Source organism: Sturnira hondurensis, unplaced genomic scaffold, assembly GCF_014824575.4.
Source record: "Sturnira hondurensis isolate 20B ecotype Veracruz unplaced genomic scaffold, ASM1482457v3 Scaffold0009223, whole genome shotgun sequence".
Taxonomy (NCBI): Eukaryota; Metazoa; Chordata; class Mammalia; order Chiroptera; family Phyllostomidae; genus Sturnira; species Sturnira hondurensis.
This window is the reverse complement of record NW_028081854.1, coordinates 1743584-1755414: the sequence shown is the minus strand read 5'-3', so window position 1 is coordinate 1755414 and position 11831 is coordinate 1743584. Positions and strand designations below refer to the sequence as shown.

The following is an 11831-nucleotide window of genomic DNA, read 5'->3' as shown; positions in this document are numbered from 1 at the left end:
ATAATGAAACTTACATATGTAAGAGCCAGAGAGAGCCATCAGGGATCATCTTAGTCTAAGCTGTCTAAGTCTTTCATCTCTTCCCCAAATTTGGCACAGAGGGAAGCTGGGCCTGTGGGAGACAGTGACCTGGAAAGTTATGTGTGACCATGTCAACCTTCCTCTCCTATTCTCTGGATTTCCTGCATTACTCTCATAACATCCTTTTGAAAATCTTAAACTTACAAGTTTTAGGATTTACAAAGAGTTTTGGAAGCACTTAACACTGATGGAAATAACAGTCTTTGGATTTTACAGATAAGTCAAAGAAACTCAGATTTTCACTCACCTGCCAATGGTCACACAGCAGTGGCACATGACAGCTTCAGCTTGTCTCCTCTGCCTTAATCACTGCCAATCTGATATATGTAGAAGTCATTCATTCAGCACAGTGCTCAAATTTACTTTTTATTCCTCATCGGAAGCCGTATCAGTTGCTAAGGTAAGACTATTTAGGAAATGGCCCTGTGAGGATTTGTTTTCTGCCTAAAGTACTGGGACCCCAAAGGCAATTAAGGGTGGTGAGTGGCAGAGTCTGGGGATCTTATACTATCTGGATTTTCCAAAGCACAGGAATTGCTATCTAGTGTCACTCCAGAATAAAACCACTGATTTTTTATTATTTTCTTCCAGAACTGTTAATAACCAAGTAAACAAATTTGTTAAACCCAATAGCAGGTAACCTTCCAAATAAAAGAACATCAAAAAAAAATAATGTAGGCAGAGATAGAGATATGTGTAATAAGTTAATAAAAATATTCAAGGGGCTATTTGGAGTGTAAGTGCAGAGAAGACAGGTAAGTATTGCCTTCTGTCAATAAATTTGTACAACCTCAAGAAACATACTGGTCACAAACGAAGAGGAATCCATAAAGGTGGAGGGCACATGAGCAGTGGACTCATCACCTCAGCAGGTTAAGGCAGGGTATCTGTAAGACCAATTTATTCGATCAAGCCCCCTTTGGAACCTAGAATCATTTGTTAGTGCAACAGGTAAGAGCAATCAATCACAGACCTGGGTCTGAGACCAGAGTAAGGGAAGACACTTCTACCAGAATAAATGTGTACTGGATAGGTGGAGGGGGGAGAAAGCAGCTGCTGGATGGCTTCCTCTGGATACCCAAGATCTGTGTTGAAAGGTAGGGAGTGGAGGTGGGCAGTGGAAATAGGTCAGTATGAGAGCTGGCTGACCTTTCAAGAGGAACAGGGAGGCTGTGATCAGAAGCAGATCCTGATGGTTACTCAAAGCCATTTGGAAATATCTTGGTTTCTGAACCAGAGCTCAAGCATCTACTTCATCTTCTAATAAGGAAAATATCTGCTGATCCTCACTGACACACAGTCACAGTTCAGGTTCTACTAAATATATTCTGTATTTGCAGCTTCCCTTAGTAGTAAACTGCAGGGAGGTAGTGGGAACCCCCTCTAAATAATTCAGAAAACAAGAATGAAGTAAGAGAAGGGTTGATTTCATGTGCCCTCAAGTGAGTCCCCATCAACACACCCTCATGACTTCAGAGTCCTTTCAGCCAGAGTCCATTACTTGGTTAAGTCCTCACTAAGCAAACAGAGATGTAAGGAAAATGGAAACTCAGGTAACTAACCTAGCAGCACCTTCCTTGCAGTTCTTGCCTTATAATTGTATTGCACAGAACACTTTGCTTTCAGTGTGGCATACCAAACACAGTCCTAAATACAGATGTTTTGGTTTTAAAACTTAAACTCAAGTTCTGATCCCAGTATTTTCCCACCACTGTTTAATACAATTTGGCTTAGTCTGATATGAGGCCATCGTATGACCCATGACACGCCACACCCTGCATTCTCCAGCCCCTGGGAGATGATCTGTTTCAAAGACCATCTAATACTGTGGCTTAAGCCTTTTAATATTGAAAACAATGCCTATACATTTTCAATTGGATTTCCTTGGGCCTGGGAGCTTGGTTGAAATTTGTATCTTTAACCAGCTCTAGATTTTTCTTATGAACTCAGTATGGAGTCTTGGAACCAATTCATACTATGGGCCCATCTGGCAGGGATGAGGGAGAACGGCTGAGTCAACCAACTGATGCCTAACAAAGTACCATTACAGGAGGTGGGGTTAAGAATGAAACATGGCAGAGATGGGGAAGAGTAGTTCAATGAAGTCATACCATCTCATACAGCTTTCCAATAAATTGGTAAAGAAACCTCACTGAAGCTCACAAAACCATCTGCCAAAGCCAAGCAATTTGCCAGCACATGAATTCAGTTTGTGCTCTCTTGGATATCTGCCCGTTTTCAAAAAGTCATCTGTATCCTGCCCCTCCACACCTTGTCACACTGTTCAAATGAAGGGTGCCTTGCTTATTAGCCAAGGGGCATGCATTTGGCCTCTTCCACACAGTTCCTGCTCATTAAGTAGGAAACTTATTTATGGGGCAAGAACAGGCTCTTTCATTTCCCAGAAGTACAAACTGAAAAGCCTACACACCCAGCTTGGATCCCTTTGGAGAAAAACTGCATTTTCCTGTGGTTATAAGACTATTATAATAAGCACTGGCCCAGAGCTACTACAGAATTCCTTGCATCAGGGACTCAAATTTGGAAGGATCTGGTAAGTCCCTCCCTTTTCTAGTTTCTCATTTTTTATTTTTGTAACAACTATATCAGTAAAAATATAACCAAAAAAGATCTTTAAATGGTGGTTCTGTGGGGACTGGGGAAGCTGAACAATTAATTGAAAAGCAAAATCCATCTACTGTAGCACACCTAATGCATGGAATGCCTTCTGGTAGGCTAGGGATGGAATCCAGTGCCTCTCTCCAGTCTTCAGAATCCTTTGTGCACTTCTCTCTATACTTTTCTTATCTGGGACAGAAGGAACCTTAACCTGGCTAGGAGGAGCCTGCCTTTTGCCTTGCTCTACCTTTACCCAATTCAGAATTGGGGAAAATAAGGGATTGCTGACTAGATGAGAATCAGTGTGGGGATTCGGACTACAACTGAACCTGGAGAACTAGCTGTAGCCCCTAGAAACTATTAAGGATCTTGTCTTAGGCTAGAACAAAGCCAGACATGGGGACTGAGATCCAACCCTCTTCTGCTTTCCAGCAGTACTGCTAACTTGCTGTGGCTGACCTTAAATTTCCCCATTTGCCCTGCTAAAGGGACAACTATCAAGTTTAGGATTATAAAAATCCATGCCAATTCAATGCCAATTTCAGAAAGACATCAACTGCAGGATATCCTTAAATAGTCGTTCTAAAGATGGGAGCCTGAATCCATAAGGCTAGTTAGTAATAAACTCAAACTTCTGCCTAGGCTGAGAAACATACCTGGGAGGCAGAGGGGGTAGCTAGGGGAGGAAACTCCAAGCGTTCTATAGACAAACTTGTTATTTCAAAAGCATAAATATTTTTGTAAGTTTTTATTTGAAAGGTTCCTTTTTTAATCTGTTCCAAAGTGTTGAAAGCTGAACTGTACAGTACCTTCCACCCACCCTTCCAGTTCAGTTTTCTAAGGTCATTTCTTTTTAAATGAAAAAATGGCAAGAAGACCCTCTACTGCAACGAGGTAGGACCAGAGTCAGCTCCTATGTGGCAGTTTGTCCAAAGCTGGCCTCATGAAGGGAGCGCGCAGAGGAGTCTGGGGAACTGGGCCTCCCTCTAGTGAGGAAAGAGCTGAGAAAATTCATGTTCTCTTTAGTGAAAATAGTCCAAACTCAAATTCAAAAGCTTCCATTACAACATTCCCTGTGCTCTTATACTTTATATAGTGAAGGCAGCTCCCTCTTTTTATGGCCAGTTTTAGCAGGCAAAGATACAAGAATATAGATACATATACATGTATATATATATATATATTTTAGACAGGTAAAATATATACATATCATATATGTATATTTACCTTATTTGGGTGGAGGGGAAGGAAAGAGGGTCATGTAAACCTAAACAGTCATCACATTACCCCCAAATGAGCCTGACATTAACAGAAATAAATAATGCCTAGGGGTAAAGTGACAACATGGGTACAGCAAAAAGGGAAAGGGCACACATTTAACTATTCAATACCTGCCTGCATTTGTTTGGCAAAGTTCAGGCCGGCCCCAGACTTTTGCACTTGCCAGACAAGTAAGTTGATGATACTCAAAATGTTTTTTAAAAAGTATTCAAGCAGAGCTCCACACCACAGTTTTCCTTCAAGTCAGGTGGCCAACAGGCAATTTTCTGACCACCAGAAACAAACTTTGGCTCCAAGGCAAATAAAAAAATGTATTTCCACTTACAACATGAAAATACAGAAAATTCACCAAAAACAAAAACTATCAAAGTCTACTTCCAGCAAAACTGAGGTAGCACTGCTTTCTCTGCATTCAGTACTTAAGTGGTTGTTAGTATGTGTTCTAAAATCACTGCTCACTTGACTGACAGGTGCAGCATGTTGGTGCATAAAGTCAATGTGAAATGCAATGGGTCAAAGAAATGAGCAAGAAGTGCGAGAAGGAAGGATTTCAGATAAATTCACTTAAAAGAGGTTTGTCACCAGACTACAGACACTCGGCTGGCCTTGGCTCTCCCAGAGCTTTTACTCACCTGGAAATTAATGCAATGTGGTTAACAGTTAACACTGCTAATCAACTCTGTGTAAATCTTTAAAAATTGTCATTACAACCTAAATTCAACCATGTAAACAGCACTACACACAGTACAGACCTGCCCTGAAAAACACTATGCAAAACTGAGATCTGGCACTGCATTGTTTGCAATGTTAATTCAACCTAACTCGCCCACGTTCCCCACCCTGCTCTATGCCCTCCCAACCTGCCCCCCTCCAAAAAAAAATCTGTGCAACAAATGGCAGGCCAATACTATCTGAAGGCTTCAAAAAAAAAAAAAGAAGAAGAAGAAGATACACAACATGTAGCCAGGTTCAAATATTTTGGGGGACCCCCCCAAAATAACCAAAGTAATCCCCCCAAAAGAAAAAAACAGAAAGTGCCTAAAACATGGTACAGCATTTTAGAGCCCTTTCAGATACAAGGCAGAGAAAGGCATAGAGTAGAAAATAATCTGGATATTACGTAATTTCCAGAAAGGTCCAATTCCTCGGGTGGCTCCAGGGCAGCGGGCAGACCCTCATGGCTGCCTGGAACAGAGCACTAAGTCTGCTCCTGGGGACACAAGCCCAAGGGCCCTGAGCTGAGCACACCTCCCCCAGCCCCTTCACTTTTCCTCCGCTCCATCTCCCACTCCACAAAGGTATCAAAGAGACTCGGCCAGGCCTCATCTTCACTGTAGTTGCTGAGGTCGGGGCCAATCACCTGAGTGAAGTTAAGGAACATGTTCCAAGTGTCCCGGGAGATGCCCTTGATCCCGGAAGGGTTCTCTGTTAGGAAGTTTAGCCACTGGTCCAACACTGGAGGATTGTTCTGGGTAAAGACTAACTTCCACAGGGCAATGGCTATTTCCCGATGCAGTGACCGCTGCCCTTCTTCAGAATCCAGGCCAAACTGAAATGTAAACCGGTAGAGATCCTTGAATTTGTCCTCTTGTTTGGCTTCTATTAAGAGGCTGGGGAACTGGGCACAGATCCCATCAATGCTGTCTGCACTTATTGCTTTGCAGCCATCAAAAAACTCCTTCCTGCAACAGGAAGTAAGAGGCATAATTAATAACTGTAAATGAGAATCATTTCCTGTGAGGCAATACAGTGTAGTGATTAGCACCACAGCTCTGGGGATGGATGGCCTGGATGTGAATTCCTACTCCTCCACTTAACGAGTTATCTGTGAAATGCTAAGACTACTACATTGCTTCACAGGGCTTTGGTGAGGACAAGTTAGTATATGCCAACTGATTCTAATAGTGCCTGCACATGGTAGGCAGCTGACGATGGTCCATTCATGTATTCACCTTCCCAAAGCTAAACTCCCACTCCATGCCCTGCTTTCCATCCTGCAGTAGTGACTGAGTTTCAGACTCTCCTCCTATACGAGGCCCTTCCTGCTTTCCTTTCGATTCTCTGAGTATTGTTTTTGGAATATTTTTGGTGACTGCCAAGGGAGATTTCTAAAGCCAAAGATTGTGCATGAACCTAGGTAACTGCCACCATAGATCAAAGTTCTATTATTAACAAACAAAAACTGTGTATGTATTCTGAATATCTGTGTAACACTTCAGCTCAAAATATGGTCTCACATTGATCATCTTCTCAGAGAATACAGTATCCACTAAAGATACAAGGCCCCTGAGGTCTGCTTGGTAAGCTACCCAGGGGCTAGAAATTATAGGAGGGACTTCTCAAAGTAAATTCTTTTTTTAAAGATTTTATTTATTTACTTTTAGAGAGAATGAAAGGGAGAGGGGGAGAGAAACAATATACGAAAGAAATATCAATTGGCTGCCTCTTGCATGCCCCAACTAGGGACCTGACCTACAATCCAGGCACATGCCCTGACTGGGAATTGAACTGGCGACCTTGTGGTTCACAGGCTGACACTCAATCCACTAAGCCATACCAGCCAGGGCTCAAAGTTAATTCTTATTTATCACCCAGTACTTTGCAAACCACACCTTGGGGTGATCCTGCCATGTCCTTTCCAACAAACAACCTCTATAGGGATGTATGACCATGACTGTGCAATTACTGCTAGATAACTGGGCCAGCTGAGGGCACTGTGTGAAATGCAGTGACAGGCACTCCCTCTACAGATACTCTCAGAGTCTGGCACATGACAAGTGCACAATAAATATTGAGGAAGTGAGGGAACTGGTTATTAGGGGAGTGAAAGGCCTGAAGCAACAGGGAGGCTTGGCAGCAACTTGGCAACAGGGCTCAACATGGATTATACCTCATTTAACTTCAGGCAAAGATGGTAGATGCCCAGTTATTCAGAGGCTAAATAGCTTTAGGGTAATTAGACAGAGAGAAAGACTTACCTAAACCCTTTGAAGCCAACCTAGTTTTACCCTAGCTGGGCACTACTGTCCAATGGTGTTCTCTTTCCTTCTCTGCTCACTTGGAAAAATATTTGTGACTAACCTGGTAAATTTGCACATGGTAGCAGCCTGGAACTTCCAAGCCAAAAGCAGCACTCGAAATTCTGTGGGGTCAACACATAGGTCACTGCAAAAGCGCTCCATGCCTTCCTCCAAAATTGCATCCTCCCGCTCGTCCTTGTAGCGCCTGAACAGTTCTTCTAACCGCTGCAAAGAAGATTCTTCGGCATTAGACTTGGGCTCCCTCCCAGCATCTCCTGAGGATGTTGGCAGCTGGCAGGCCTCAGTGGCAGCCTCTGCCTTCTTGGTCCCATTGACGACGATATCCCCACCTGGCTTGCCACAAGCCGGCAGCTGTTCATCACGGTGGCCTGCACCTCGCCTGTTGTGTGACTTGCAGCTGGGGTCTCGATCTCCATTCTTGCTCCCCAGGGTTGATGAGGGATTCTTGCACTTGGTGACACACTGGCCCATGGTACTGGTAGCCTGGCCTCTAGAGTGGCCCCTTCTGGATCAGATGCCCTCGCTGCCAGTGGCCCTTGAATCTCAACATGCCATCAACCAGAGGACCCAGCCAAACTGGAAGGAAATGAGAGAGCAGTCACCACTGGACAAGGAAAAAGGATATGGAAGCCATCCTCTGGGGACTGGGCAGCACATGGAGCCAAGCACAAACCAGGAGAGACCCTGAGCTCATCAGCCCCTTCCCTGTAAGGCAGCTCTGTACATTCACCTTTAAAATGCAGAGGCTATACAGCACAAATGGAGAACCAATACAGAAAATTCCTAAAATTCCTACAATAACACAGGTTACAAAGAAGTTGATTCATGTGCAGAATGCATCAAGGAAAACTATATGTTTGCCAAAAATATTCCAGAGGAAATCTGTCTTGCTAACTTGCCATCACATAAGAAAGTTATCTGAACACAAATTAAACCAGAAGGGGCACATAAAAGGCTCATCTTCTGGTCTCAGGTCAAAATTCTCAGATTTCCTTTTCAAGCAGGATGAATAGAGAGAAGGGGTGTCCACATCCAAGACAACTATAGATTTCATAATGACCTGAAAAAGAGGTAAAGGATTTTTACCTCAAAGGATGAGGTAAAGAGTCAAGGCTACGAGAAGAGTCCCAGCCAAAGAGCAAAGTAAAATTTGTCTCTGATCTCTTCAGAGTCCTTTCTGAGACTCCCACATAGTGTGTGAAATGCCCCTTCTCTACCTTAGGAGCCATGCACAAAACCTGTAGTCCATGCCAAGCTTCCCAGTCCCCGAGCTGCTTTTCTCCCCACCTCAGATCCTCTGCAAAGTAGTATGTAGGTAGAATGCAAGCCAAGTTCACACTATCTATTAATGTCCTATAGGCCTTCAGACTCAGTCCTCCAAGAGGGTGTCGCCAATAGAAACATTTCAAATAAAAAAAAACCTAACCCTACATCTACAAGAACTGGAAGAACAATAACAAACAAAGCCCAGGGGAAGTAGAAGGAAGGAAATCAAGATCAGAACAGAAGTAAATGACATAGAGACTAAAAGAACAATTCAAAGGACCAATAAATCCAGGAGCTAGTTCTATGAAAAGATAACAGAAAATCGACAGGCCTTTAACCAGAGTACTCAAGAGAAAAAAAGAAAGAGGATTCAAATAAATAAAATCAGAAACAAAAGAAGAAAAATTACAACAAATACCACAGAAGTACAAATGATTGTGAGAAATTACTATGAACAGTTATATGCAAAAAAGTATGAAAACCTGGGCAAAAGGGACAAATTTCTAGAAACATATAATACTCCCAAACTGAATCAAGAACTAGCAGAGAGCCTGAATAGACCAATACCAGCTGACAAAATTGAAGCAGTCATCAAAAAATTCCCGGCACACAAAAGCCATGGACTAGATGGGGTCACAGGAGCACTATACAAAACATTTAGGAAAGAGCTAATAACCACTATCCTTCTTAGACTATTCCAAAAAACCCAAGAAGAAGGAAGACTCCCAAACTCTCTTCATGAGGCCAGCATCGTACTAATCCCCCAAAAGACAAAGACAACAAAGAAAAACTACAGGTCTATATTGCTGATGAATAAAAATGCTAAAATCTTTAACAAAATATTGGCAAACCAGATCCAGAAATATGTTAAAAAGGTGATAAACCACCATCAAGTGGGATTCATCCCAGGGATGCAAGGATGGTACAATATTCACAAATCAATAAATGTAATAGCTTCTTCCAGCCAAAATGGAGGCATAGGCAGATACACTCTGCCTCTTTGCTAAAACAAAAGGACAACAACAAATTTACTAAAATAAATAAATAAATAAATAACCAGAACTGCCAGAAAATCAAACTGTATGGAAGTCCAACACCTAAGAAGTTAAAGAAGAAACATTCATCCAGACTGTTACGGGGGATAGAAATAGGCAGCCATGGCAGAGAAGACTTACTGCAAGGTGGTGGCTGGAGGAGCCAGCGGTTCCTCATTTGCATGTGGATAAACTGGGAGGAAAAACAAGGGAGAGAGACAGATTGTGCAACCCAGGGTTCCAGTGCAGGGAAATAAAAGCCTCAAAACCTCTGGGAGTAAAAACCCAGGGGGGTTGAGGCAGAAGGAGAAACTCCCAGCCACACAGGAGAGTTCACTGGGGAGACACACAGGGTTCTAAAACCTACACAAAACCACCCACCTGGGAGTCAATATCCTAAGGGCCCAATTTGCTTGTGGGTATCGCTGGAGGAGACTGGAAGCCAGCAAGGGCTGAACAAGCAGCATTGTTCCCACTTGGACCCCTCCTCCACATATTGCCATAACTCAGTGACCTGGGGTTGGGCTGCCCTGGCAAATACCTAAGGCTCCACCCCTTACTCCATAACAAGCACGCCGAGACAAAAATATATGACCCTAATGAACGAACTGATCAAAGCTCCAGAAAAAATACAACTAGGTGATGAGGAGATGCAGATTTCAAAACACTGGTAATCAGGATGCTCACAGAAGTGACTGAGTATGGTCAAAAAACTGAGGAAAAACTGAAGGCTATGAAAAATGAAATAAAGGAAAACACACAGGGAACCAACAGTGAAGGGAAGGAAACCAGGACTCAAATCAATGGTTTAGACCAGAAGGAAGAAATAAACATTCAACCAGGACAGAATGAAGAAACAAGAATTCAAAAAATGAGGAAAGGCCTAGGAGCCTCCAAAACAACTTTAAATGCTCCAGTATCTGAATCATAGGGATGTCAGAAAGAGAATAGAAAGAGCAAGAAATTGAAAACATAATGGAGGACTTCCCTAACCTTGCAAAGGAAATAGACTTCCAAAAAGTCCAGGAAGCTCAGAGTCCCAAGAAGTTGGACCCAAGGAAGCACACACCAAGGTACATTACAATTACATTAACTAAGATTAAAGATAAGAAGACAATCTTAAAAGCAGCAACAAAAAAGGAAACAGATACATACAAAGCAGTTCCCAGGAGACTATCAGTTGATTTCTCAAAAGAAACCTTGTAGGCAAGAAGGGGCTAGAAAGAACTATTTGAAGTCTGAAAAGCAAGGACCTACATCCAAGATTATTCTATCAAACAAAGTTTTCATTTATACTGGAAGGGCAGGTAAAGTGCTCCCCAGATATTAAGTTAAAGGGGTTCATCATCACCAAGCCCTTATTATATGAAATGCTAAAGGGATTTCGACAAGAAAAAGATAAAAAATACAAACATTAAAATGACAAGAAACACAACTATCCCCAAGTGAACCTAAAAAAACAAAAACAAACTAAGCAAACAATAGAACAAGAACAGAATCACAGAAATGGAGACCAGAGGGAGGGTTATCAGCAGGGAGGTGGTGGGGGGAAGAACGGGGGAAAAGGTACAGGGATAAGAAGCATAAATGGTAGATACAAAATAGACAGGGGAAGGTTAAGAATAGTATGGGAATTGGAGAAGCCAAACTATTTATATGTATGACACATAGACATGAACTAAGATGGGGGAATGATGGTACAGGAGGGTGGTACAGGGTGGAGGGGAATAAAGGGTAGAAAAAAATGGGACAACTATAATAGCACAGTCAATAAAATATATTTAAAAAATAAACATAACATCACATAAACAAAGTGAAAGACAAAAAACACATGATCATATCAATAGATGTGGAAAAAGCATTTGACAAAGTACACTACCCATTTATGATAAAAACATTCAGCAAAGTGGGAGTAGAGGGAGTATACCTCAAGAGAATAAAGCCTTATGAGAAACTTACAGGCAACACCATACTCAACAGACAAAAACTATAAGCTTTCACCATAAGATGAGGAACAAAGCAAGGATGCCCACTTTTACCACTTCTATTCAACACAGTACTGGAAGTTCTAGCCACAGTGATCAGATAAGAAAACGAAAGAAAAGTCATCCAGACTGGAAAGGAGAAAGTAAAACTGTCATTGTTTGCAGATAACATGATAGTATATACAGAAAATCCTTCACCAAAAAACTACTTGATCTGATAAGTGAATTTGGCAAAACAGTGGGATTCAAAGTCAATATTCAGAAATTGAAGGCATTTTTGCACACCAACAAAGAAATAATCAAAACAGAAATCAGGAAAAAATTCCATTTACTATAGCAACAAGAAAAATAAAGTACCTAGGAATAAACTTAAACAAGGAGATAAAAGATCTGTACTTAGAAAACTAAAGCCCTGGCTGGCATAGCTCAGTGGATTGAGTGCGGGCCTGCGAACCAGGCGATTGCGGTTCAATTCCCAGTCAGGGCACATGCCTGGGTTGCAGGCCAGTTCCTTGCAGGCTAAC

The 11831-nt window shown here is 42.1% G+C and overlaps 1 protein-coding gene across 2 annotated transcripts in view; it reads right to left on the bottom strand.

Annotated features, from left to right (window-relative positions):
* Positions 1-623: 623 nt before the first annotated feature.
* DCUN1D3 (defective in cullin neddylation 1 domain containing 3) overlaps positions 624-11831 on the bottom strand; it is a 45866-nt gene continuing 34658 nt past the window's right edge. For both annotated transcript variants that reach the window (XM_037056899.1, XM_037056900.1), the window contains exons 2-3: positions 7063-7598; positions 624-5663 (exon numbers count right to left, since the gene is read on the bottom strand). In XM_037056899.1, the coding sequence (XP_036912794.1) occupies positions 5180-5663; positions 7063-7493 (915 nt within the window). In that variant the 5' untranslated portion in view covers positions 7494-7598 and the 3' untranslated portion in view covers positions 624-5179. The remainder of the gene's footprint in view (positions 5664-7062; positions 7599-11831) is intronic.